The sequence below is a fragment of the Notolepis coatsorum genome (genome assembly GCF_963971535.1).
Source record: "Notolepis coatsorum genome assembly, chromosome: 2".
In the NCBI taxonomy this organism is placed as follows: domain Eukaryota; kingdom Metazoa; phylum Chordata; class Actinopteri; order Aulopiformes; family Paralepididae; genus Notolepis; species Notolepis coatsorum.
Window position 1 is genome coordinate 222,331,028 of NC_140166.1, and position 25,991 is coordinate 222,357,018.

Here is a 25,991-nt window from a genome sequence, read left to right on the forward strand (position 1 = left end):
ACTAATCTCGTCATTGGCACTCAATGTGTTAATGAACCAGGATCTAGTCACTCTTAATGAACTTAAACTCCAGGATCTAGTCACTCTTAACACTTTTAGTGCCAGCCACGAGAAATCTTGTTAGTTCATAGCATTGCGTTGAGTGCCAAGAACGAGAAATCTCGTTATTTAATCGTTATTTTTTTTTAATTATCTATTTCCATTCATTTTTCATCAATCTAGCCTCACGTTACCATTGGGGATCTATCTGAGCTCGAACAGGGAAAATACCGCCCCCTATCGTCTCTCCGGATGGTATTGCACCCATTGGATTGGACTGAATGAAATGGAAAAAGAGTCCGGAATCCACATTTTACTTGTCAGGCATGTAACCGGAGACGATCCCATTCATTGCCGAGCCGCAGAACAGCGTGGAATGTGTGTTTCCAGTACCCAGCGTTGGATCAATAAACGCAATCGATATTTGGAATGGCGATCAGGAATTGGAATCATCTTTTTGGAGAACATCTGATCTCAGGTAAGGAATCTATTTTACCAGTCTTGGGATAATCAGAGTTTTTTTCACCTATATATCAACGTGTCCCATATGTGTGTATGTGTGCGTGAGTGTGTGTGTGCTGATCAGGATTAAGATAATCGATTTTTCAGCCGGCTTCTCTAGCGTGCATAAGTACAAATATACTATCGATAATCTAGCGTTTATTTGAAAACGATTCATAAATAGGCCGAAAAATGACGTGTTTTGTGTATTCCACTAAAGCGCGATTCCTGCAGAATCACCTTTTTTTCTGGAAGTAAAAAAAAACGAGCCTTTTTCAAAATGGTATAAAACGGAAATGTACCGATTAAAAAACAATCCGTTTCGACAGTTTCTTTTTTTTTTATCCACTTTTTGTTCTCCTTATTTTTACATTTTTCTCCCATCCCAATTTCGCCTCGCCAATTTCCCCCTCCCCTGTCTCGAACGTTGTTAGACCACGCCTCCCACTGGTCTGCTGCAGTGAGGACCAAGCCTTGCATCACGTGTCCCCTCCGGTACACAAGGAGGCAGCTGTCGCATCTTTTCACCTGTACAGCGTGATCTCTGTGGCGAGGAGTAACGCGGGGGAGGCTCACGCTGCCCCGTTGCTTCCTGATTCTGCTGTACAGGCGCACCAACCGACCTGTAGGAGTCGCTGTCCACAAAGTCCGATCCCCACCCACCAGCTTTCCCACCCCCTAACACTGCCAATTGTGTTAGTATGAACGACCAGCCAAGCTGGTAGCAACGCAGAGCTGGGCTCGAACCCAGCATCTCCTGCGTTAGTGGCGAGCGCCTTGCCCACTGCGCCACTCGTTTCGACAATGTTGACTGGAAACAAGTCATTGATAAGCGACGGGCGTATTAGACACATAGCCATAATTTAAGATATAGTTTATGCATTCGCAAATGTGCTCGCCCTCCCATTGACTACAGCGCCGGCGCTCAAACGCTAAATCGTGCGCCCCCTGCTGGCACTCAGTGTTAATGAACTTAATCTCCAAGATCTAGTCACTCTTAACACTTTGATTACCGGCGATGCGGTGCGCCCAGGCATGCAGTCGTGCACAAACGCGGTTAAACGCCGTTTAGGTAGGTCACTGAGGCAGAAGTGCGCGCGGATGTGCACGAGCGCACACAAAAATGCGTTCACAATTGTCACTGGACTCGTCGCGCCGGCCGGCACTTATCACAGAGACTTTGCATAATAATAGGATACCGATAGCATAACAACGAGAAGAGCTGGTGGGGGGTTGCTTGATCTGTGGTCCCGACTGGAAGGATGAGACATTAAATTGTGCTTCAGTCTCTGAAGGAAACTGTCCTTCTGTAAACTAACTCTAAGTTACATTGTTAATTAATTTGTATTTACTTTTCTAGTTTAAGTTAATTCAATTAAAGAAATTGTAACTACAATTACATTTAAAACATTTATGCATAATAATCATCTGTTCTGTGCGCAACCGAGGGAACATGTATGCGCGTGTGCGGGAGCGCGCGTGCACGTGGCGTTTGGGCAATTCCCATATTACGACTGCACCACTGGGTGCGCCTTACCGCCGTTGAATGCCAGCACCCACTTCAATGATAGCGTTGTGAACGCATAATCTGTCTTAAATTATGGCTATGTGTCTAATCTGCCCGTCGTTTATCAATGACTTGTTTGCAGTCAACATTGTCGAGAGGGATTGTTTTTTTTTTTTTTTTAATCGGTTCATTTCCGTTTTATACCATTTTGAAAAGCCCTCGTTTTTCAGGAAAATATAAAGATTCCGTGATAAACGACATTTACTGGAATATTCTGGCATACACAAAAACGTAATTTTTCTGCCTATTTATGAATCGTTTTCAAATAAACGCTAGATTATCGATAGTATATGTGTACTTATGCACGCTAGAGAAGCGATCTGAAAAATATATTCTCTCATTTCCTGATCAGCGCGCACACACACACATAGGGCACACGTTGATATATAGGTCAAAATAGATCCGATTACCCCAAGACTGGTAAAATTAATTGCTTACCTCAGATCAGATGTTATCCAAAAAGATTATTCCAATTCCTGATCGCCATTCCAAATATCTATCGCGTTTATTGATTCAGCGTTGGGTACTGGAAATACATAATCCACGCTGTTCTGAGGGTCGGCGAAGACTTGGATCTCTTCAGATGCCTCGCCGGAGAGTAACATGAGGAGGCTTTATCGCTAATAAAAAAATATACGACAAACAAACGCTATATAGCGTTGGTGGCACTCAACTGGCGGCATGAACTAACGACAAATCGCGTCCCTGGCACTCAAAGTATTAATGAACTTAAACTCCAAGATCTTAATGAATTTAAAGGCACAGTGAAAGCCATGTATTGATGTTTGTAATTGTTTTAATTGAAATAGGATCACATGGCTTCCCTGCACTTTTACTGTGAAGCACTTTCGAGCTGATCCGTTTGTATAGTAATGTGTGTGTGTGTGTACTGTATGAAACCGCTGTACTGCTGTCCTTCTTGGCCAGGTCGCTCATGGAAAAGAGATTTAATCTCCATGGGTCTAACCTGGTTAAATAAAGATTTGTTCAGTAAATTGATCATTACAACAGGATATTCTGGGAGGGGAGAGAGAGACTGATCTTCAGTGAATCAACAGTTGGAGACAGTAAGACCTACTGGTTAAGACTGGTCAACTTTATTGGTGGTGAGTGTAAAGCAAAATTAATCATGAGACAAACATTTGTTAGGTAAATTGATGGTACACGTTATAAAACACATGGAATAACAGTTCAGCCAGTTCACCTTCTATTCAATCAAATCAAAGTGGAAACACTCATTTCAGTTGTTTTCGCTTATAATGATAATTCACTCGCAGTGATTTTGTTAATAAGCCGGATGAGAAGAACTTCTGTACCTGTTCCACCCAAAATGGCATATGGTCATAAATCATGGGAATTGTCGTTTTTTGGCCATTTTGGCCATTTTGTCGAGGGGATGCATAGCTGTGGATCAGCGTTGGAATTTTGCCGAACTACACTTCCTGTCAGATACTGTGGGGGTTCAAAGTTCAGCGTTCTGAATGAATAATATCAATAACTGTTATTATTCGGGATAATAAGCCACAAACGGTAACGTTTTTGACAAATATTGAAACGCAGTTAGTTTCTCCTCCCTATTGTTAGCATGTAGCAACAATTAGATCTGAAATTAGTTTAAAAATGGTTGCACTGTGGGGAAAATAAAAAGGTACAGTAAATTACAGTAGATATCATTATCTGTTCTTATGCACGCCTGGTGATACTAAATCCAAATTGAACTGGGGCATTTGAAAGATAATATATGTATATATATATAAATGTGCGAATTGGCTATAATAAGGTAATTTATAAGCATCATATTCTATATTCTATAATAATATTTCAAATTGCATTGGTCCGGATGGGGAAATTCAGTACTGTATCTACAGAACCTTCTGTTTAATCATATTCCCTTTACTAATTTCCTTGGATCTATTGTACACATGATCTCAAGAAGGTACTGAACAAGATCAGTGGCAGTTTTTTAAGTTTGGTCATTATTATCATGGTGTTATTCACTGTCAAAGATTCAAAGAAAAATCATAATTCATATTCTCCTTTGTTTCATCACAATTTAAGCAAGCCTAGTAATAGACACAATATTTCTGACACTGTGAATACATTCCCTGAGGTCCATAGATGTACCTAGATACCAAGAATATGCAAATGGACCTTGTAGAAGTGGAGCAATATTCCATTTACCTAGGTATATATTTTAGGCGAAAATATTCCACGGGTGGAACAGGTTAAATGTTTGGATTTTCCTGAAATGACTGAATTAGAAGCAAACGCTGAAGAGAGACACGTTTAGAGGATGATCCAGGATCCTGTGGTCTTGACCGTAGCTGGGAGATCTTTACGTGATCACAGAGAGGGAGAGAGAGGGAGAGAGAGTAGAGAGGGAGAGAGAGGAGAGAGAGTAGAGAGAGAGTAGAGAGTAGAGAGAGTAGAGAGAGAGAGTAGAGAGAGAGAGAGTAGAGAGGGAGAGAGTAGAGAGAGAGAGAGAGGAAAGAGAGTAGAGAGAGTAGAGAGAGAGGAGATAGTGGTGAGAGTAGAGAGAGAGAGCGAGTAGCGAGAGTAGAGAGAGAGAGTAGAGAGAGTAGAGAGAGAGAGTAGAGAGAGAGTAGAGAGAGTAGAGAGAGAGTAGAGAGTAGAGAGAGTAGAGAGAGAGTAGAGAGAGGAGATAGTGGTGAGAGTAGAGAGAGAGAGAGTAGAGAGAGTAGAGAGAGAGTAGAGAGAGGAGATAGTGGTGAGAGTAGAGAGAGAGAGCGAGTAGCGAGAGTAGAGAGAGAGAGTAGAGAGAGTAGAGAGAGTAGAGAGAGAGTAGAGAGTAGAGAACAGAGAGAGTAGAGAGAGTAGAGAGAGAGTAGAGAGAGTAGAGAGAGTAGAGAGAGAGTAGAGAGAGAGTAGAGAGAGAGAGTAGAGAGTAGAGAGAGTAGAGTAGAGTAGAGAGAGTAGAGAGAGTAGAGTAGAGTAGAGTAGAGAGAGAGTAGAGAGAGAGTAGAGAGAGAGTAGAGAGTAGAGAGAGAGTAGAGAGAGAGAGAGAGTAGAGAGAGAGAGTAGAGTAGAGAGAGACATCTTGACATGTTGATTCTGTTGTTTCACTTCTGTCCGAGTTGGGAGAGCTGTGAGGATGAGAAGAAACACAATGAGACTCCAACAGCAGAAGGCCGTCAGTAACCATGACAGCTGCTCCTCTGAATACACCGTCAGTAACCATGACAGCTGCTCCTCTGAATACACCGTCAGTAACCATGACAGCTGCTCCTCTGAATACACCGTCAGTAACCATGACAGCTGCTGCTCTGAATACACCGTCAGTAACCATGACAGCTGCTCCTCTGAATACACCGTCAGTAACCATGACAGCTGCTGCTCTGAATACACCGTCAGTAACCATGACAGCTGCTGCTCTGAATACACCGTCAGTAACCATGACAGCTGCTCGTCTGAATACACCGTCAGTAACCATGACAGCTGCTCGTCTGAATACACCGTCAGTAACCATGACAACTGCTCCTCTGAATACACCGTCAGTAACCATGACAACTGCTCCTCTGAATACACCGTCAGTAACCATGACTCCTCTGAATACACCGTCAGTAACCATGACAGCTGCTCCTCTGAATACACCGTCAGTAACCATGACAACAGCCACTCCTCTGAATACACCGTCAGTAACCATGACAACTGCTGCTCTGAATACACCGTCAGTAACCATGACAGCTGCTCCTCTGAATACACCGTCAGTAACCATGACAACTGCTCCTCTGAATAAAATATGATCAACAAGCGTTCATTCTAAAGATTAAGAAACGTGTGTTTTTTCTCCTGCTAACCTTAATTAGTGCAATGAACATTTGAAATGAAAATGGTTAACTTCATATATTTTCTAATGTACACAAACATGTGTCTGAACCTAATGGAATCATGATCTGCGAGCGGTGAATAAATAACACAATTGCACTGAATAATTATAGCAATAAGAGGCACAAACAATGTTTATCAGGTTTCTGACTATTTGTGGATAATTAAACATGCGCCAGGTCACATTGACCCAGGAATATTTAGTCCGTTTCAGAAAGATGAATAAAACAGGAGGATTAAAACGGAACACCACTGCTGGAGAGAGAAAAGCATATCATTTATATAAAAATAATCATCATTATTATTGTATGTTTCAAATCAGCTGGTATTACGTAAAGCATGGAAGTGCTCACCACCTCACTCCATACTGTCTCACTACCTACCGTCTCACTACCTACCGTCTCACTACCTACCGTCTCACTACCTACCGTCTCACTCCCTACCGTCTCACTCCCTACTGTCTCACTCCCTACTGTCTCACTCCATACTGTCTCACTCCATACTGTCTCACTCCCTACCGTCTCACTCCCTACCGTCTCACTCCCTACCGTCGCACTCCATACTGTCTCACTCCATACTGTCTCACTCCATACTGTCTCACTCCATACTGTCTCACTCCATACTGTCTCACTCCCTACTGTCTCACTCCCTACTGTCTCACTCCATACTGTCTCACTCCCTACTGTCTCACTCCCTACTGTCTCACTCCCTACTGTCTCACTCCCTACTGTCTCACTCCCTACTACCTCACTCCCTACTACCTCACTCCCTACTGTCTCACTCCCTACTGTCTCACTCCCTACTGTCTCACTCCCTACTGTCTCACTCCCTACCGTCTCACTCCCTACCGTCTCACTCCATACTGTCTCACTCCCTACTGTCTCACTCCATACTGTCTCACTCCATACTGCCTCACTCCCTACTGTCTCACTCCCTACTGTCTCACTCCATACTGTCTCACTCCCTACTGTCTCACTCCCTACTGTCTCACTCCATACTGTCTCACTCCCTACTGTCTCACTCCCTACTGTCTCACTCCCTACTGTCTCACTCCATACTGTCTCACTCCCTACTGTCTCACTCCCTACTGTCTCACTCCATACTGTCTCACTCCCTACTGTCTCACTCCCTACTGTCTCACTCCCTACTGTCTCACTCCCTACTGTCTCACTCCATACCGTCTCACTCCCTACCGTCTCACTCCCTACCGTCTCACTCCCTACCGTCTCACTCCCTACCGTCTCACTCCCTACCGTCTCACTCCCTACCGTCTCACTCCCTACTGTCTCACTCCCTACTGTCTCACTCCATACCACCTCACTCCCTACTGTCTCACTCCCTACTGTCTCACTCCCTACTGTCTCACTCCCTACCGCCTCACTCCCTACCGTCTCACTCCATACCGTCTCACTCCACACTGTCTCACTCCCTACTGTCTCACTCCCTACTGTCTCACTCCCTACTGTCTCACTCCCTACTGTCTCACTCCCTACCGTCTCACTCCCTACTGTCTCACTCCCTACTGTCTCACTCCCTACTATCTCACTCCATACTGTCTCACTCCATACTGTCTCACTCCCTACTGTCTCACTCCCTACTGTCTCACTCCCTACTGTCTCACTCCCTACTGTCTCACTCCATACCGTCTCACTCCCTACCGTCTCACTCCCTACTGTCTCACTCCCTACTGTCTCACTCCCTACTGTCTTACTCCATACTGTCTCACTCCATACTGTCTCACTCCCTACTGTCTCACTCCCTACTGTCTTACTCCCTACTGTCTCACTCCATACTGTCTCACTCCATACTGTCTCACTCCCTACTGTCTCACTCCCTACTGTCTCACTCCATACCGTCTCACTCCCTACTGTCTCACTCCCTACTGTCTCACTCCATACTGTCTCACTCCCTACTGCCTCACTCCCTACTGTCTCACTCCCTACTGTCTCACTCCATACCGTCTCACTCCCTACTGTCTCACTCCATACCGTCTCACTCCATACTGTCTCACTCCCTACTGTCTCACTCCATACCTCACTCCCTACTGTCTCACTCCCTACTGTCTCACTCCATACCGCCTCACTCCCTACTGTCTCACTCCCTACTGTCTCACTCCCTACTGTCTCACTCCCTACTGTCTCACTCCATACTGTCTCACTCCCTACTGTCTCACTCCCTACTGTCTCACTCCATACCACCTCACTCCCTACTGTCTCACTCCATACTGTCTCACTCCATACCGCCTCACTCCATACTGTCTCACTCCATACCGCCTCACTCCATACTGTCTCACTCCATACTGTCTCACTCCCTACTGTCTCACTCCCTACTGTCTCACTCCCTACTGTCTCACTCCCTACTGTCTCACTCCATACTGTCTCACTCCATACTGTCTCACTCCATACTGTCTCACTCCCTACTGTCTCACTCCATACCGTCTCACTCCCTACTGTCTCACTCCCTACTGTCTCACTCCCTACTGTCTCACTCCCTACTGTCTCACTCCCTACTGTCTCACTCCATACTGTCTCACTCCCTACTGCCTCACTCCCTACTGTCTCACTCCCTACTGTCTCACTCCCTACCGTCTCACTCCCTACTGTCTCACTCCCTACTGTCTCACTCCCTACTGTCTCACTCCATACCGTCTCACTCCCTACTGTCTCACTCCCTACTGTCTCACTCCATACTGCCTCACTCCCTACTGCCTCACTCCCTACTGTCTCACTCCCTACTGTCTCACTCCATACCGTCTCACTCCCTACTGTCTCACTCCATACTGTCTCACTCCATACTGTCTCACTCCCTACTGTCTCACTCCATACTGTCTCACTCCATACTGTCTCACTCCCTACTGTCTCACTCCATACTGTCTCACTCCCTACTGTCTCACTCCCTACTGTCTCACTCCATACTGTCTCACTCCCTACTGTCTCACTCCATACTGTCTCACTCCCTACTGTCTCACTCCCTACTGTCTCACTCCCTACTGTCTCACTCCATACCGTCTCACTCCATACCACCTCACTCCATACCGTCTCACTCCATACCGTCTCACTCCATACTGTCTCACTCCCTACTGTCTCACTCCCTACTGTCTCACTCCATACTGTCTCACTCCCTACTGTCTCACTCCATACCACCTCACTCCATACTGTCTCACTCCATACTGTCTCACTCCCTACTGTCTCACTCCCTAATGTCTCACTCCATACTGTCTCACTCCATACCACCTCACTCCATACCGTCTCACTCCATACTGTCTCACTCCCTACTGTCTCACTCCCTACTGTCTCACTCCATACTGTCTCACTCCCTACTGTCTCACTCCATACCACCTCACTCCATACTGTCTCACTCCATACTGTCTCACTCCCTACTGTCTCACTCCATACTGTCTCACTCCCTACCGTCTCACTCCATACCACCTCACTCCATACTGTCTCACTCCATACCGACTCACTCCATACCGTCTCACTCCATACCGTCTCACTCCATACTGTCTCACTCCATACCGTCTCACTCCATACTGTCTCACTCCATACCACCTCACTCCATACCGTCTCACTCCCTACTGTCTCACTCCATACTGTCTCACTCCATACCACCTCACTCCATACCGTCTCACTCCCTACTGTCTCACTCCATACCGTCTCACTCCATACTGTCTCACTCCATACCGTCTCACTCCATACTGTCTCACTCCATACCACCTCACTCCATACTGTCTCACTCCATACCATCTCACTCCATACTGTCTCACTCCATACTGTCTCACTCCATACTGTCTCACTCCATACTGTCTCACTCCCTACTGTCTCACTCCATACTGTCTCACTCCCTACTGTCTCACTCCCTACCGTCTCACTCCCTACTGTCTCACTCCCTACTGTCTCACTCCATACTGTCTCACTCCCTACTGTCTCACTCCCTACTGTCTCACTCCCTACCGTCTCACTCCCTACTGTCTCACTCCCTACCGTCTCACTCCCTACCGTCTCACTCCCTACTGTCTCACTCCATACCGTCTCACTCCCTACTGTCTCACTCCCTACTGTCTCACACTGTCTCACTCCATACTGTCTCACTCCATACTGCCTCACTCCCTACTGTCTCACTCCATACCGTCTCACTCCCTACTGTCTCACTCCATACTGCCTCACTCCCTACTGTCTCACTCCCTACTGTCTCACTCCATACCGTCTCACTCCCTACTGTCTCACTCCCTACTGCCTCACTCCATACTGTCTCACTCCCTACCGTCTCACTCCCTACTGTCTCACTCCATACCGTCTCACTCCCTACTGTCTCACTCCCTACTGCCTCACTCCCTACTGTCTCACTCCATACCGTCTCACTCCCTACTGTCTCACTCCCTACTGTCTCACTCCATACTGTCTCACTCCATACCGCCTCACTCCTTACCACCTCACTCCCTACTGTCTCACTCCCTACTGTCTCACTCCCTACTGCCTCACTCCATACCGCCTCACTCCATACTGTCTCACTCCCTACTGTCTCACTCCCTACTGCCTCACTCCATACCGCCTCACTCCATACTGTCTCACTCCATACTGTCTCACTCCCTACTGTATCACTCCATACTGTCTCACTCCCTACTGTCTCACTCCATACTGTCTCACTCCATACTGTCTCACTCCCTACTGTCTCACTCCATACTGTCTCACTCCCTACTGTCTCACTCCCTACTGTCTCACTCCATACTGTCTCACTCCATACTGTCTCACTCCATACTGTCTCACTCCATACTGTCTCACTCCCTACTGTCTCACTCCATACTGTCTCACTCCATACTGTCTCACTCCATACCACCTCACTCCCTACTGTCTCACTCCATACTGTCTCACTCCCTACTGTCTCACTCCCTACTGTCTCACTCCATACCGTCTCACTCCCTACTGTCTCACTCCCTACTGTCTCACTCCATACTGTCTCACTCCATACTGTCTCACTCCCTACTGTCTCACTCCCTACTGTCTCACTCCCTACTGTCTCACTCCACACCGTCTCACTCCATACTGTCTCACTCCCTACTGTCTCACTCCCTACTGTCTCACTCCATACTGTCTCACTCCCTACTGTCTCACTCCCTACTGTCTCACTCCACACCGTCTCACTCCCTACTGTCTCACTCCCTACTGTCTCACTCCCTACCGTCTCACTCCCTACTGTCTCACTCCACACCGTCTCACTCCCTACTGTCTCACTCCCTACTGTCTCACTCCCTACCGTCTCACTCCCTACTGTCTCACTCCCTACTGTCTCACTCCACACCGTCTCACTCCCTACTGTCTCACTCCCTACTGTCTCACTCCCTACCGTCTCACTCCCTACCGTCTCACTCCCTACTGTCCCTACTGCCTGTAGAGTGTGTAGAGTTGCTGAGCTCTAGTTGTGCGTGTCACTATGTTACTATGTGGTAGCACTCAGAACTATCCCTTTAAGCTCTAGCTCTAGTTGTGCGTGTCACTATGTTACTATGTGGTACAGTAGCACTCAGAACTATCCCTTTAATGTGAGTGTCACTATGTTACTATGTGGTACAGTAGCACTCAGAACTATCCCTTTAATGTGAGTGTCACTATGTTACTATGTGGTACAGTAGCACTCAGAACTATCCCTTTAATGTGAGTGTCACTATGTTACTATGTGGTACAGTAGCACTCAGAACTATCCCTTTAATGTGAGTGTCACTATGTTACTATGTGGTACAGTAGCACTCAGAACTATCCCTTTAAGGGACAGATTCACTCAGAACTATCCCTTTAAGGGACAGATTCACTCAGAACTATCCCTTTAAGGGACAGATTCATGGCAAACTGAACGAGTCCTCTTCTCATAATCTGAAGACTTGTTCTCAATCTCCAAAGCCTGGAATATGAATCCGGATAATAGAATCACCTGTTTGATGAACTGGCCAGCGGTGAAGAGCTCACTGCATCCATACAGGACCCTCTTCCCCGGCCTTGACTGGGGGGAGGGGGGGGGAGAGAGAGAGAGAGAGAGAGAGAGAGAGAGAGAGAGAGAGAGAGAGAGAGAGAGAGAGAGAGAGAGAGAGAGAGAGAGAGAGAGAGAGAGAGAGAGAGAGAGAGAAGAGAGAGGTAGAGAGAGGTAGAGACAGAGAGAGAGAAAGAGAAAGAGAGACAGGGAGAGAGAGAGAGAGAGAGAGAGAGAGAGAGAGAGAGAGAGAGAGAGAGAGAGAGTCAGATCAATCACGATCATAGGAAGTAACCAGATACATCTAGTGTGAATCCTATTCGGTATAGAAAACAAGGTCCGTGGAAATGATGTGCACGTGTGTTTGTGTGCGTGTTTGTGTGCGTGCGTGTGTTTGTGTGCGTGTTTGTGTGTGTGTGTGTTTGTGTGTGTTTGTGTGTGTGCGTGCGTGTGTGTGTGTGTGTGTGTTTGTGTGTGTGCGTGCGTGTGTGTAATAGGGAGTAATACAGGGAAAGTGGTTCCTGTGAATTCCCACACATAATATTTCCCGTTCCCAGAGAAACATAATGACTGGAAACGATTATTTTTTTAATTTTTTATATTTGAATAGAAAATACTATTATGTGCGGTGTGCTTTCACAACATGAATTCAAAACATATGCAACAGGTGTGTGTGTGTGTGTGTGTGTGTGTGTGTGTGTGTGTGTGTGTGTGTGTGTGTGTGTGTGTGTGTGTGTGTGTGTGTGCCTGTGTGTGTGTGTGTGTGTGTGTGTGTGTGTGTGTGTGTGTGTGTGTGTGTGTGTGTGTGTGTGTCAGCGGGACAACAACACAGGTTCCAGCTGGTGACCTGAGTCCACGACCAAAACAAATCACCATGACATCGGTTTCTATGCCTCGTTATATTTGAGGGGAAAAAGCACGACCGCTTTAAATTCCAGGGCGAGCGATGAAAAGGCTGTTTTGTATCAATAAGATGACAATCTTTACCCCCGAGTTGGCCACGGCAGCGTTCCGCGGTCCTCTTGGCCTCGGCTGAATAGAATGACTCGGCCAAATTACTTGATTGAATGAATTTTTTAGACTACAATGAGGAATTGTCAAATATCAATTCCATGAGGCAGCTCTCAGCCGGCTGGATCACAGCAGGGTCTGTGAACTTCAGCTTTTAACCCTTTCACTGCCACACGAACAGAAGGTTAACCATTTACTATCACACAACCGACGGTCGGTGTGTATCGCCGCAGTGAAAGAGTTAACCGTTTTTGGTAGTGCGGCAGTGAAAGGGTTAAGAGCCAACCATTATCTGAAATAAAATTTTAAAAGATAAAAAAATCTAACCCTAACTAACCTTACTGTCATGCACTTGTCCTAATAAACTAACCTACACTGTAGCACTCAATACTTTGATGAACATTGTTACTCAGCTGATAGAGTTGTACCTTCCTGATGACTTGTCGTACAGAACTTGTAAGTTGCTTTGGATAAAAGCGTTTCAGCTAAATGACTAAATGTAAATGTAAATGTAAATGTAAATGTAAATATAAATGTAAATGTAAATGTAAGAACACGGTCGGACCAATTTCTGCTCCCCGTCACTTTTAAGGAACACGCCAACATTTTGGGGAAATTATCTTACCGTCTTCTCCAGAGAGAGACCAGAAGATAGATACCAGTTTCCTCTCTGTGCGTTCAGTAGAAAGCTATCTGGCTGCACGTTAGCCTAGCTTAGCACAATGAATGGAAGCGGACAGTGACGGGTAGCCTAGGCATTGTCCAACTAACACCTCTCCCGAAGGCTACCCGTCACTGTCCGCTTCCATTCATTGTGCTAAGCTAGGCTAACGTGCAGCCAGATAGCGTTCTACTGAACGCACAGAGAGGAAACTGGTATCTATCTTCTTGTCTCTCTCTGGAGAAGACGGTAAGCTCATTTCCCAAAATGTTACCGTGTTCCTTTAAGTCAAAAACATTTTGACTGCCCTTTTAAACTACCAGATGACTAGTAGTTGTGCCTGATCCTACCCATATATGACTCAGATGTATCAGTAGTATTGGCAGTGGTAGTAGTCGTAATAGTAATCAGTTGGCCAGATCAAGAACACTCTCCGGTAAATACCCTCAAATTAAAGCTGAAAGTCTGCGCTTATAAAGCACATCTTGTTTATTTCATTTGAAGTCCATTGTGGTGGTGTACAGAGAGCCAACATTTAGAAAATTGTGCCGTGTTTCCCACAGGATTTTGTGAGACTGTGGTGGGTGAACCTCGGAAATATTTTTTGGTACATTTTAAAGTTAAATGCATAAATCTGGTGCACTTTGAGAGCAAAATAAAGAGGCTAGATCTATGATGAACTTTGTGCTCAAAACAGAAAATTGACTAGAGCATACATTTGAGCCATCAAAGAAATGAAGCAAAAGTGGTTACCTGTGTTGAACTGGTTTATTTTTTAGAAAATAAAAAGATATATACTGGATTACTATTACAGCTACTACCACTGCCAATACTACTGATACATCCCTATCCCTATTGTTTCAAGTTTCTTTAATAGTTGTCATACAGAAGTACAGAATACTTTTATACAAAATGCTTCTTACTGTTACGCTCCAGAGACTGTGCAAGACAAGATAAGTATGAAATAAAATAACATAGTATAGCATGTAAATTAGAAGTGAAAAAAAAATGAGGTCACAGTGTTCAGTATAGACATATGTACAATGTTCGATGCAGAATAGACGTAACTGAGTTACCATATAATATACAATACTGTGCAGTGTACTAATATACAATACTATATAGTGCAAGGCAGAAATGGGATGAGGTGCAATTTAGGTACAATTTACAGTAGGTGTACGAGTTGTAGTGCAAATCCTTTATCAATAAATATAAAGTGTGTTTGTGTGGTTTAAGTGAGTGTGTGCGTGTGGGTGTGTGTGCTGTGTGCATTTGATGGTTGTTGCATAGTGTTTATTGTTCGTTCAGCAGCCTGATGGCCTGGGGATAGAAGCTTCTTCTGAGTCTTTCTGTGCTCGCCTTAAGACTCCGGTATCGCTTGCCTGACCGCAGCAGTTCAAAGAGGCAGTTGTTCGGGTGGCTCGAGTCCTTAATGATTCTCTTAGCCTTCCCCCTGCACCGCTTGTTGTAAATGTTCTGGAGGGTGGGAAGCCCCCCTCCAATTGTGCGTTCGGCTGAACGTGTCACTCTTTGTAGTCTGCTACGGTCTTGTGCAGTGCTATTCCCAAACCAGGAGGTGATGTTGCCAGTCAGGATGCTCTCTATTGTACATGAGTAGAAGTTCCTAAGGATCTTCTGACTGACTTGGAACTTCCTTAGGCGCCTGAGGAAGTAGAGGCGTTGTCGTGCCTTCTTCACAACACTGTCAATGTGTGTGGTCCATGTCAAGTCCTCGGATATGTGGGCTCCGAGGTACTTGAAACTGTTCACTCTCTCAACCGGTGCCCCGTCGATGCTGAGGGGGCTGTAGTCCTTGACCCCCGACCTCCTGAAGTCCACAATCATCTCTTTTGTTTTGCTGACGTTCAGGGAGAGGCAGTTCTCCTGACACCACTGTGACAGATTCTCTACCTCTTCCAGGTAGGCCCTCTCGTCGTTGGCAGAGATCAGGCCCACCACTACTGTGTCATCAGCAAATTTGATGATTGTGTTGTTGTTCCGCTGTGCCACGCAGTCATGTGTGTATGTGTGTGTGTGTGTATGTGTATGTATGTGTGTATGTGTGTGTGTGTGTGTGTATGTGCGTGCGTGCATGCGTGTGTGTGTATGTATGTATGTGTGTATGTGTGTGTGTTCGTACCTTAGTATAGTCAACAAGGTTCTGATATTCTATATAGTTGCCTCCTCCCACCACGAACACTATGGCCTGAAACCAGAGAGAGAGACCAGAGGATTAATAAACAACGTAGAGCGATCTGTACGTCTGAAACATGTTAACAGAGCAGTCTGTACGTCTGAAACATGTTAACAGAGCAGTCTGTACGTCTGAAACATGTTAACAGAGCGGTCTGTACGTCTGAAACATGTTAACAGAGCAGTCTGTATGTCTGAAACATGTTAACAGAGCAGTCTGTACGTCTGAAACATGTTAACAGAGCAGTCTGTACGTCTGAAACATGTTAACAGAGCAGTCTGTACGTCTGAAACATGTTAACAGAGCAGTCTGTACGTCTGAAACATGTTAACAGATCAGTCTGTACGTCTGAAACATGTTAACAGAGCAGTCTGTACGTCTGAAACATGTTAACAGAGCAGTCTGTACGTCTGAAACATGTTAACAGAGCGGTCTGTACGTCTGAAACATGTTAACAGAGCGGTCTGTACGTCTGAAACATGTTAACAGATCAGTCTGTACGTCTGAAACATGTTAACAGAGCGGTCTGTACGTCTGAAACATGTTAACAAAGCAGTCTGTACGTCTGAAACATGTTAACAGATCAGTCTGTACGTCTGTGTCCAGTGAAACATAGTGGAGAAACTGTGGAGAAATTGCATTTCTTTACATTTTTTTTTTTTCTTTTTACAATGAATGTCAGTACCACCCAGACTGAGCAACATGTATACAGCCATTCCATTGTAAGGTGCTTTGATCAGGGCTAGTAGATTAATTCATTCATCCATCCATCCATCCATCCATCCATCCATCCATCCATCCATCCATCCATCCATCCATCCATCCATCCATCCATCCATCCATCCATCCATCCATCCATCCATCCATCCGTGAACCAATAAGTGAATAAGATGACTAAGGGAGAGCGTCTGTGCTTTACTTTACATTAGAACAGATCATCGGGGATATTTGATAAGGTTATGGTTCTGGCACCATGTGCGTCTACGCCGGCAGGAATGCTCCTGAGGAATGTTCCTTTAAGTACTATGCCTTAGTTCTCTCGTCCTACAGGAGACGAGATTCATCTCTAATACACAGATTCGGTCCTAATAATACTGACCATGCAGCCAACTCAGCTCCTTAACCCTTTCACTGCCACACGACAGCCGGTTAACCCTTTACTATCACACTACCGACGGAGGGTTAAACCTTCTGTAGTGTGGCAGTGAAAGGGTTAACCGGCTGTCGTGTAGGGTTAACCTTCTTCTGTGTATTGTCACAGTGAAAGGGTTAACCGTTTGGTAGTGCGGCAGTGAAAGGGTTAAGCATCAATACCTCCTCGTGCCTGCAGTCATGGTGACCGAAGAATACAGACTTAAAATCACTGCTGTGCTTATTAGAAGTCGCTCTGGATTCAAGTGTCGGCTAAATGTGGAGAAAGTAAATAGTATCTGTTGTTTACATTACAGTCTGTCACTCAGTAAATGATCACTGCATCTATATATAGTGCTCTTTGTGCTTCACTCACTCACAGAGGGCGGAGGCGACCGTGCCAAGGTGCCAACCTGCTCATCTGGAGCCGTTAGGGGTTAAGTGTCTTGCTCAAGGAGCCGGAATCTAACCAGCAACCTTCAGATTACCAGATGACCGCTCTACCTCCTGCGGGACTCTTTCTGTTAGCCAGCCTGCCTCTCTTTCTTTCTTTCTCTCTTTCTTTCTTTCTTTCTTTCTTTCTTTCTTTCTTTCTTTCTTTCTTTCTTTCTTTCTTTCTTTCTTTCTTTCTTTCTTTCTCAGCAGTAGTTCTTACCTCCTGAAATGGATTCTTGTTCCTTGGAATGGAGCTAGGAAAAGAGGAGAAGAGGTGGATGAGGAGAAGGGGGGGGGGGGTAGGGAGGAGAGGAGGAGAAGAGCAGGTGGACAGGGAGGTGGGGCGGGGAGAGGAGGAGGATGAGGATGAGGAGAGGAGAGGAGGAGGATGAGGAGAGGAGGTGGATGAGGAGAGGAGGTGGGGCGGGAAGAGGAGGAGGATGAGGAGAGGAGGGGAGGTGGATGAGGAGAGGAGGTGGATGAGGAGAGGAGGTGGGGCGGGGAGAGGAGGAGGATGAGGAGAGGAGAGGAGAGGAGGAGGATGAGGAGAGGAGAGGAGGGGAGGTGGGGCGGGGAGAGGAGGAGGATGAGGAGAGGAGGGGAGGTGGATGAGGAGAGGAGGTGGATGAGGAGAGGAGAGGAGGTGGGGCGGGGAGAGGAGGAGGATGAGGAGAGGAGGGGAGGTGGATGAGGAGAGGAGAGGAGGTGGATGGGGAGAGGAGAGGAGGTGGGGCGGGGAGAGGAGGAAGATGAGGAGAGGAGGGGAGGTGGATGAGGAGAGGAGAGGAGGTGGATGAGGAGAGGAGAGGAGGTGGATGAGGAGAGGAGAGGAGGTGGATGAGGAGAGGAGGTGGATGAGGAGAGGAGGTGGATGAGGAGAGGAGATGAGGTGGATGAGGAGAGGAGATGAGGTGGATGAGGAGAGGAGAGGAGGTGGATGAGGAGAGGAGGTGGATGAGGAGAAGATGAAAGAGGGGAAAGAGGAAGAAAGGAGGAGTGAAGGGAGAAAATAAAGTAAAGAGAGGACAGGAGGAGGAGGGGAGAGGAAGAGAAGAGATTAGCTTCATCACATTCCCAAGCTTTCCGACAGTCAACATGAGTCAGCATTTTATAAGCTAGGAGACAAAGAGCGAGAGAGAGAGAGAGAGAGAGAGAGAGAGAGAGAGAGAGAGAGAGAGAGAGAGAGAGAGAGAGAGAGAGAGAGAGAGAGAGAGAGAGACAGAGAGAGAACGAGAGAGAGAGAGAGAGAGAGTGAGAGAGAGAAAGGGAGAGAAAGGGAGAGGGCAGAGTATTCTGATTCTACAAGGTCAGGGATGGGACACCCAGGGCTACATGGTTAATATACAGATATTCATTGTCTATCATCCATCTGTGTTACTATATTATGACTTTAGATATATTATAGATATATACTGTATTTGAGAATGTCAATTGAAAATGACGTGAAGTGAAGTCATGAAGTAGGATATTTAGACTTGGTGCTCAAAATGAATGGAAGTGAATGAGGAGCCTGATGACACCTGGGAGGAATGGTGGCGTTGACAGCGCTAGCTTACTAGTAGATATATAGGTAAGACTGCTGAAACTCGACAAGTTCTGCTCAAGTGAAATATCCTTTTAAATACATAACCTGCAAACATAAGACTGTTCCGACGGCACAATATTGATGTAACTAATTGTGACCCAGCACAGACCTTGGGTCCTTTTGAGGGCTCTTCAAATGTTTTACAGGATATGAAAGTACAGGTTCATACCTTCAAAATAAGCCATCACCTGTACAAATCGGGCAGACACTTTTCAATCTATGTCTTATGAATCATGCCGATAATAACACAATACTTATTCCAGAGCTACAGGCCTCAAGAGAAAATGGACTCTACCTAGAAATCAATGTAACCCTCCCCCTTCTCACCTTCCAGTCTGAGGTCTTTATATGTGACAAATAAAAGCAAACTTGAAACTTGTGAGATCTTATAAGAGGATAAAGGGAAATAGTCAAGATAGTAATCAAGATTCAAGATTTTATTATAATTAAAAATAAAGTACAAAATAGAGCTGGCTCATGTTATTATAACATATAAAACAAACCTGACCTGTATAAACAATAGCTCAGATTAATCATACCAAAATCACTTTGGATAAAAGCGTCAGCTAAATGACAAAATGTAAATGTATATTATTTTTTTAATATCAACATTACCTGGCCATCCTCAGTAAATACTATCAAACTCCTCTGACCTCATCTGGTCTTTCCAAAGTACTTAACCACTCTCCTCCCACACCCATGTAGTTCTGTCTACTGCGTCGGAATAAATACTGTGGGACAATCAAACAATACTTAACACATGTACAAGTCGTATTAAGTTTTGCAAATAAGGAAACAGATAAGAGAGCATTTCAAAGCACTCAAAATGGCCAATATCTCAATTTCAACTTATTTCTGATTGGCGCAACGTTTTTTTCGACTTTTCGGAAGAATCGTCTCTGCCGGCACAATCCGACCTCGACCGTGCCGCGTCACAATGAGTCTTTAGCGCAGACGTAGGAATATCCGTTACAATACGAGGTTCACTCTGGCCTCTCCATGTTGTAACCTGGTGCCAGAGAGCGGCTCACCGTCAGAGCAGGGAACCTGTGGAGTATCGCCCCCTTGTGTGTGCATTAAGAAGGTGCAACGTTATCCTGAATATTGATTTCAATGGACAACGGTAGACATTCATTTGAATAAAATAGTTGTCGTTGAATGATTAGAAAAAACTAGGGATCTTACGTGATACACGTACCCACATACATGTGTTGGAGACATGCGTGCATACATGTTATCATGCACAACTGCATGTGTCTGGGGCGCTTTCTCTCACATGCAATATGGAGAAGGGTGGCATCCCGATAGAGGATGCAGCACATACCTGCTCGAAGGTAGTTCGGTCTACATGCAAAGTATATATATCGGGGATGTATACGCATAATGTATAGTATAGTATGTTTCTTTTTTCGTAAGTATTTTTTTATTTTCCATGTCAGTTGTTAATGTATTTGTATGAGTCCTTTACATGTTTTGTATGTTCTTACAAAAAAGAAAAAGGCAAATCCTGGAAATTGCATATGATGATGTGGAAAGAGATGTTTTGAATATTGGAGAGATTTGTGCAAAAAATATAAAAAAAAAAAAAAAAAAAAAAAAAAAAAACTAGGGATGTTCGATGTTGACTTGTTTACCGATATCCGATATACCGATATTGTCCGACTCTTAATTTCCGATACCGATATCAACCGATACCGTTATATGCGAAATAATTTATTTCAGGTAACTAACTCCAACTCTTTTTTTGTTGCAGCCTCCCCCCCCCCCCATGGCCTCAAAAGAATTTTGCTTTTTGTTCAGGCTGCTTTTGTATATAAGAATTTGTTCTTACTAGCTTGCCTGGGTAAATGCAGGTTAAATAAAATACAAATTAATTAAATTCTTTTGACCGATTTTAATGTCAATATCGGCCGATAATATCGGTAGGCCAATAATATCGGGACATCTCTAGAAAAAACATCCGAGTCCTTGGCCTCCCGTCAGCTTTCTCCAGATTGGATCAGAACAGGTGGCTGGTGCCGACAGACACATGGACAGCACCACGTACAAATACCTCTGTGGAATAATGTGTGTAATAACGGTGTTACGGTGGTGCAGTCTTACCTCTCGCTGCCTCGCAGCATCTTAGGGTCAAAGTATCTGTAGTCGTCCGTTTCCTGAAAGATACAGAGAAGACGGTCATCAGACAACGTGTACAGACACAGTTTAGAGACAAACTAAGACAACATGAAAGATAAAGAGAAGACAGTCAACATGTACAGACACAGTTTAGAGACAAACTAAGACAACATGAAAGATAAAGAGAAGACAGTCAACATGTACAGACACAGTTTAGAGACAAACTAAGACAACATGAAAGATAAAGAGAAGACAGTCAACATGTACAGACACAGTTTAGAGACAAACTAAGACAACATGAAAGATAAAGAGAAGACAGTCAACATGTACAGACACAGTTTAGAGACAAACTAAGACAACATGAAAGATAAAGAGAAGACAGTCAACATGTACAGACACAGTTTAGAGACAAACTAAGACAACATGAAAGATAAAGAGAAGACAGTCAACATGTACAGACACAGTTTAGAGACAAACTAAGACAACATGAAAGATAAAGAGAAGACAGTCAACATGTACAGACACAGTTTAGAGACAAACTAAGACAACATGAAAGATAAAGAGAAGACAGTCAACGTGTACAGACACAGTTTAGAGACAAACTAAGACAACATGAAAGATAAAGAGAAGACAGTCAACGTGTACAGACACAGTTTAGAGACAAACTAAGACAACATGAAAGATAAAGAGAAGACAGTCAACGTGTACAGACACAGTTTAGAGACAAACTAAGACAACCTGAAAGATAAAGAGAAGACAGTCAACATGTACAGACACAGTTTAGAGACAAACTAAGACAACATGAAAGATACAGAGAAGACAGTCAACATGTACAGACACAGTTTAGAGACAAACTAAGACAACATGAAAGATAAAGAGAAGACAGTCAACGTGTACAGACACAGTTTAGAGACAAACTAAGACAACATGAAAGATAAAGAGAAGACAGTCAACGTGTACAGACACAGTTTAGAGACAAACTAAGACAACCTGAAAGATAAAGAGAAGACAGTCAACATGTACAGACACAGTTTAGAGACAAACTAAGACAACATGAAAGATACAGAGAAGACAGGGTTATTTTGTGGGAAAGATGCAATCATATTTCTATCAGCATCAGGCTAATAAAGATGCATTGATGTGACCAGGTGTAAATGGAATGTGAATTAATACTAAATAGTGCATGGCCCGTGAGCCACCGCCGTGAGTGAATGAATGACTGACTGACTGAGTTAAACAAGGTGAACCCCCTACCTACGTATAAGCGACACAACAATTCCCATTCTATCTACAGCATTACATCATCCCTTTAATACCAAATAAATCATAAACGTTCATCCAGTTATTCCTGCTCTAAGCCAGAAGCATCGCTCCATACATCAACGTCCAAGTCATCACCACCTGCAGCAGTATTTATTTGATAAAGTGGGACTTATCTGCCTGTGGGTGAACACTCTCATATTAATGGCATTCCAGCTCCCCATCCAAGAGCACTACTGTGTGTCATCATCACAGCTCCTTAAAGACACACTCGTGGATCCAAACCAACGGGCAGCCCCACCACTACGACGTACAGATATTCTCTTTAATAACACTAGGGCTGTCCCCGACTAAGGATTTGGATAGTAGACTATGATTGGCTGAAATTTGCCGATAGTCGACTATGAAAAAAAAAGATATATTGAAAAAAAAGTATAATATTTTTTTTTCTTTTATCATTCCATTTGGGCTGTGGGGGTGCTTAATGTCTGAAGGAGTCGACTGAAGGCTCCTTGTCCTCTGCAAAAGCATGCAATTGGTCCACTGATGGATACATCTTGATATTTGTCTAGTCTAGTGTGTTCATTAGATGGGTGAAATCCTCTTTCAGTGCCTCTGTGCCTGTTTTCTTAGGCAGTTCGCCTCTGGTATGCGTGCCATTAGCGTTAGCCACGCTTCTAGGCCTCTTTTCTTTTGGAAAGAATGAAAAAAAATATTTAAAAGTTTTTTTTTAAATTTTAAAATTTTTATTTTGACTAAGAGGTTGGCAGTCGACTACGGCTCCTTTCGATCGATTAGTCGACTATTCGACTAATAGGGGTCAGCCCTAAATAATAAAAATAAAAACATTTCTATTCTAGTCTAGTTGATTGACTGAGCTCTTGATACAAGGACCACCACTAGGCAACATGTAGATACGGATTTTCTTTGATTGTGTTTGCTGTATTTCGTGGCTCCAAAAAGCTTTATTTATGTTTGTTTGTAAACACCAGAGTAAAACAAATCTAGACTCTGATGTACGACTTTGGAAAGATCCAAAAGGAATCCCATTTTCCATCTATAGAACAAACTCTACAAGAGTGTGTGCGAGTTACTCCACGTGAATAATATGGTCCGGAAATACATTAAAGATCACACATTGGGGCTTTCATTTCAGTGCTTCTTCTCTGTCATCACTGGCTCTGGTTTACCCCAATACATGAACGTCTCAACCATCAACTTAGCCCTGATCGTATCCAGGTATGTAGGTTAATGACCTCGTTACTCAGACGGTTGGTACAGAGTCACAGAACTCTAACTGGAACTTTAACACAATGGACGCCAGACCCGAGATGAGTCGGGTTAACTCGCCATCGCTTGAGCGCCAAGCCAGACCCGAGAAAAGTCGGGTTTTAATAGTTATTTCTTTTATTCGCTATATCCATTCATAATTCATCCATCCAGCCTGATGTTATCATTGGGAATGGCTCTGAGATCGCAAACGACCAATACCGCCACCTAACGCCTTGCGGCCGCTATTGCGCTCAATTTGAAGCGATGTGGTTTGTTTTCTCGGCCGAGCTGCGGCGTGGGGGCGGGGTCTAAACACTCCGGCAAAACAAGAGCTTATAGGGATGGCATCGACGAGGGTCCCCGCCCGCCCGTTCATGTGCAGTGCTGGATAACGTTGGACACACGATCGCGATCTGTATTTGGAATGGCGATCAGATAATTGGATTATTCTTTTTGCAGTACATCATAGACAAGGTAAGGACTATATGTTATCAATCTTGCGTTGATCCGGAAAAAATTTCCCCGTGATCGCAGCATGTGTCTGTAATGTACTGTGTAATGTATGCCGTTGGTGGCGATCAAAGCATAGAAAAACGACCCCCCCCCCACCCTTTCGTGCATGCATGATGAAACATAATACCGATAATCTAGCATTGATTTCAGATTGATTCAATAATCAGGCGAGAAATGGCACGATTTATAATGAAATGCAGTAAAGCGCTGTTTGGCGGAGTTTCCTGGGATTACACAGGATCACTCTAAAACTATACTCATATTCACCACGGTATAAAACAGAAATGTATGGATGAAAAAAAATTCTGTTTTTTTGCATGTTGACCGGAAGAAACTCACTGAAAAATCGACGTTATTAGATCCATAGCTATAATATTTAATATAGGTTTAGCACTGCAAACACCGGAATTTATCCCCATTGAACAGAGCGCTGGCACACAACGGCCGAACGCCCATAGCGACCTCTGCCCATAGTGACCTCAGTTTCCTCTCTGTGTTCAGTAGAAAGGTGTCCGGCTGCATGTTAGCCTAGCTTAACACAATGAATGGTGGAGGTGTTTGCAACTCTACTAAGCTAGGCTAACCGGTACTAAGCTACTAAGCTAGGCTAACCAGTACTAAGCTACTAAGCTATGCTAACCGGTACTAAGCTACTAAGCTAGGCTAACCGGTACTAAGCTACTAAACTAGGCCAACCGGTACTAAGCTACTGAGCTAGGCTAACCAGTACTAAGCTAGGCTAACCAGTACTAAGCTACTAAGCTAGGCTAACCAGTACTAAGCTACTGAGCTAGGCTAACCAGTACTAAGCTAGGCTAACTGGTATTAAGCTACTAAGCTAGGCTAACCGGTACTAAGCTACTAAGCTAGGCTAACCGGTACTAAGCTAGGCTAACTGGTACTAAGCTAGGCTAACCGTACTAAGCTACTAAGCTAGGCTAACCGTACTAAGCTAGGCTAACCGGTACTAAGCTACTAAGCTAGGCTAACCGGTACTAAGCTAGGCTAACCGGTACTAAGCTACTAAGCTAGGCTAACCGGTACTAAGCTAGGCTAACCGGTACTAAGCTACTAAGCTAGGCTAACTGGTGCTAAGCTACTAAGCTAGGCTAACCTGTACTAAGCTAGGCTAACCGGTACTAAGCTACTAAGCTAGGCTAACCAGTGCTGAGCTACTAAGCTAGGCTAACCGATACTAAGCTAGGCTAACCGGTACTAAGCTACTAAGCTAGGCCAGTTTGCAGCCGGATACCTTTCTACTGAACACACAGCGAGGAGATTGGTATCGTCTGACTGTAAGCTAATTTCCCATAATGTTGGCGTGTTCCTTTAAGACACTGACATCAACCAAAACGCGCTCACAAAAAATGTGTGAGTGCTCATTTCTTCTATAATGCTTTAGGTGGGTGAATGCCATGAGCGCACACACACACACTTGCTACAGAGTCAATAACGTTAGGTTAGGAAAGCTTATCGATAGATTAACGTTGCCGCTAGACAAATTGATTAGCTAAGCTGGCCACTCTGATGCACTTCCGTCATTAGCTTAGCTAACCATCAGCTAACGGTAGCCACTCTGATGCACTTCCATCATTAGCTTAGCTAACCATCAGCTAACGGTAGCCACTCTGATGCACTTCCGTCATTAGCTTAGCTAACCATCAGCTAACATTAGCCACTCCGATGCCCTTCCGTCATTAGCTTAGCTAACCATCAGCTAACATTAGCCACTCCGATGCCCTTCCGTCATTAGCTTAGCTAACCTCCAGCTAACGGTAGCCACTCTGATACACTTCCGTCAGTAGCTTAGCTAACCATCAGCTAACGGTAGCCACTCTGATACACTTCCGTCAGTAGCTTAGCTAACCATCAGCTAACATTAGCCACTCCGATGCACTTC

General features: G+C 44.7%; 1 protein-coding gene across 1 annotated transcript in view; it reads right to left on the reverse strand.

The window, feature by feature from the left end:
- Nucleotides 1-3,185: 3,185 nt before the first annotated feature.
- The window catches only part of scfd1 (sec1 family domain containing 1), a 102,998-nt gene continuing 80,192 nt past the window's right edge, over nt 3,186-25,991 (reverse strand). Inside the window, exons 21-25 of the mRNA XM_084308710.1 lie at nt 21,032-21,084; nt 17,564-17,597; nt 15,724-15,789; nt 11,876-11,944; nt 3,186-5,211 (exon numbers count right to left, since the gene is read on the reverse strand). Of these exons, the coding sequence (XP_084164836.1) occupies nt 5,188-5,211; nt 11,876-11,944; nt 15,724-15,789; nt 17,564-17,597; nt 21,032-21,084 (246 nt within the window). The 3' untranslated portion in view covers nt 3,186-5,187. The remainder of the gene's footprint in view (nt 5,212-11,875; nt 11,945-15,723; nt 15,790-17,563; nt 17,598-21,031; nt 21,085-25,991) is intronic.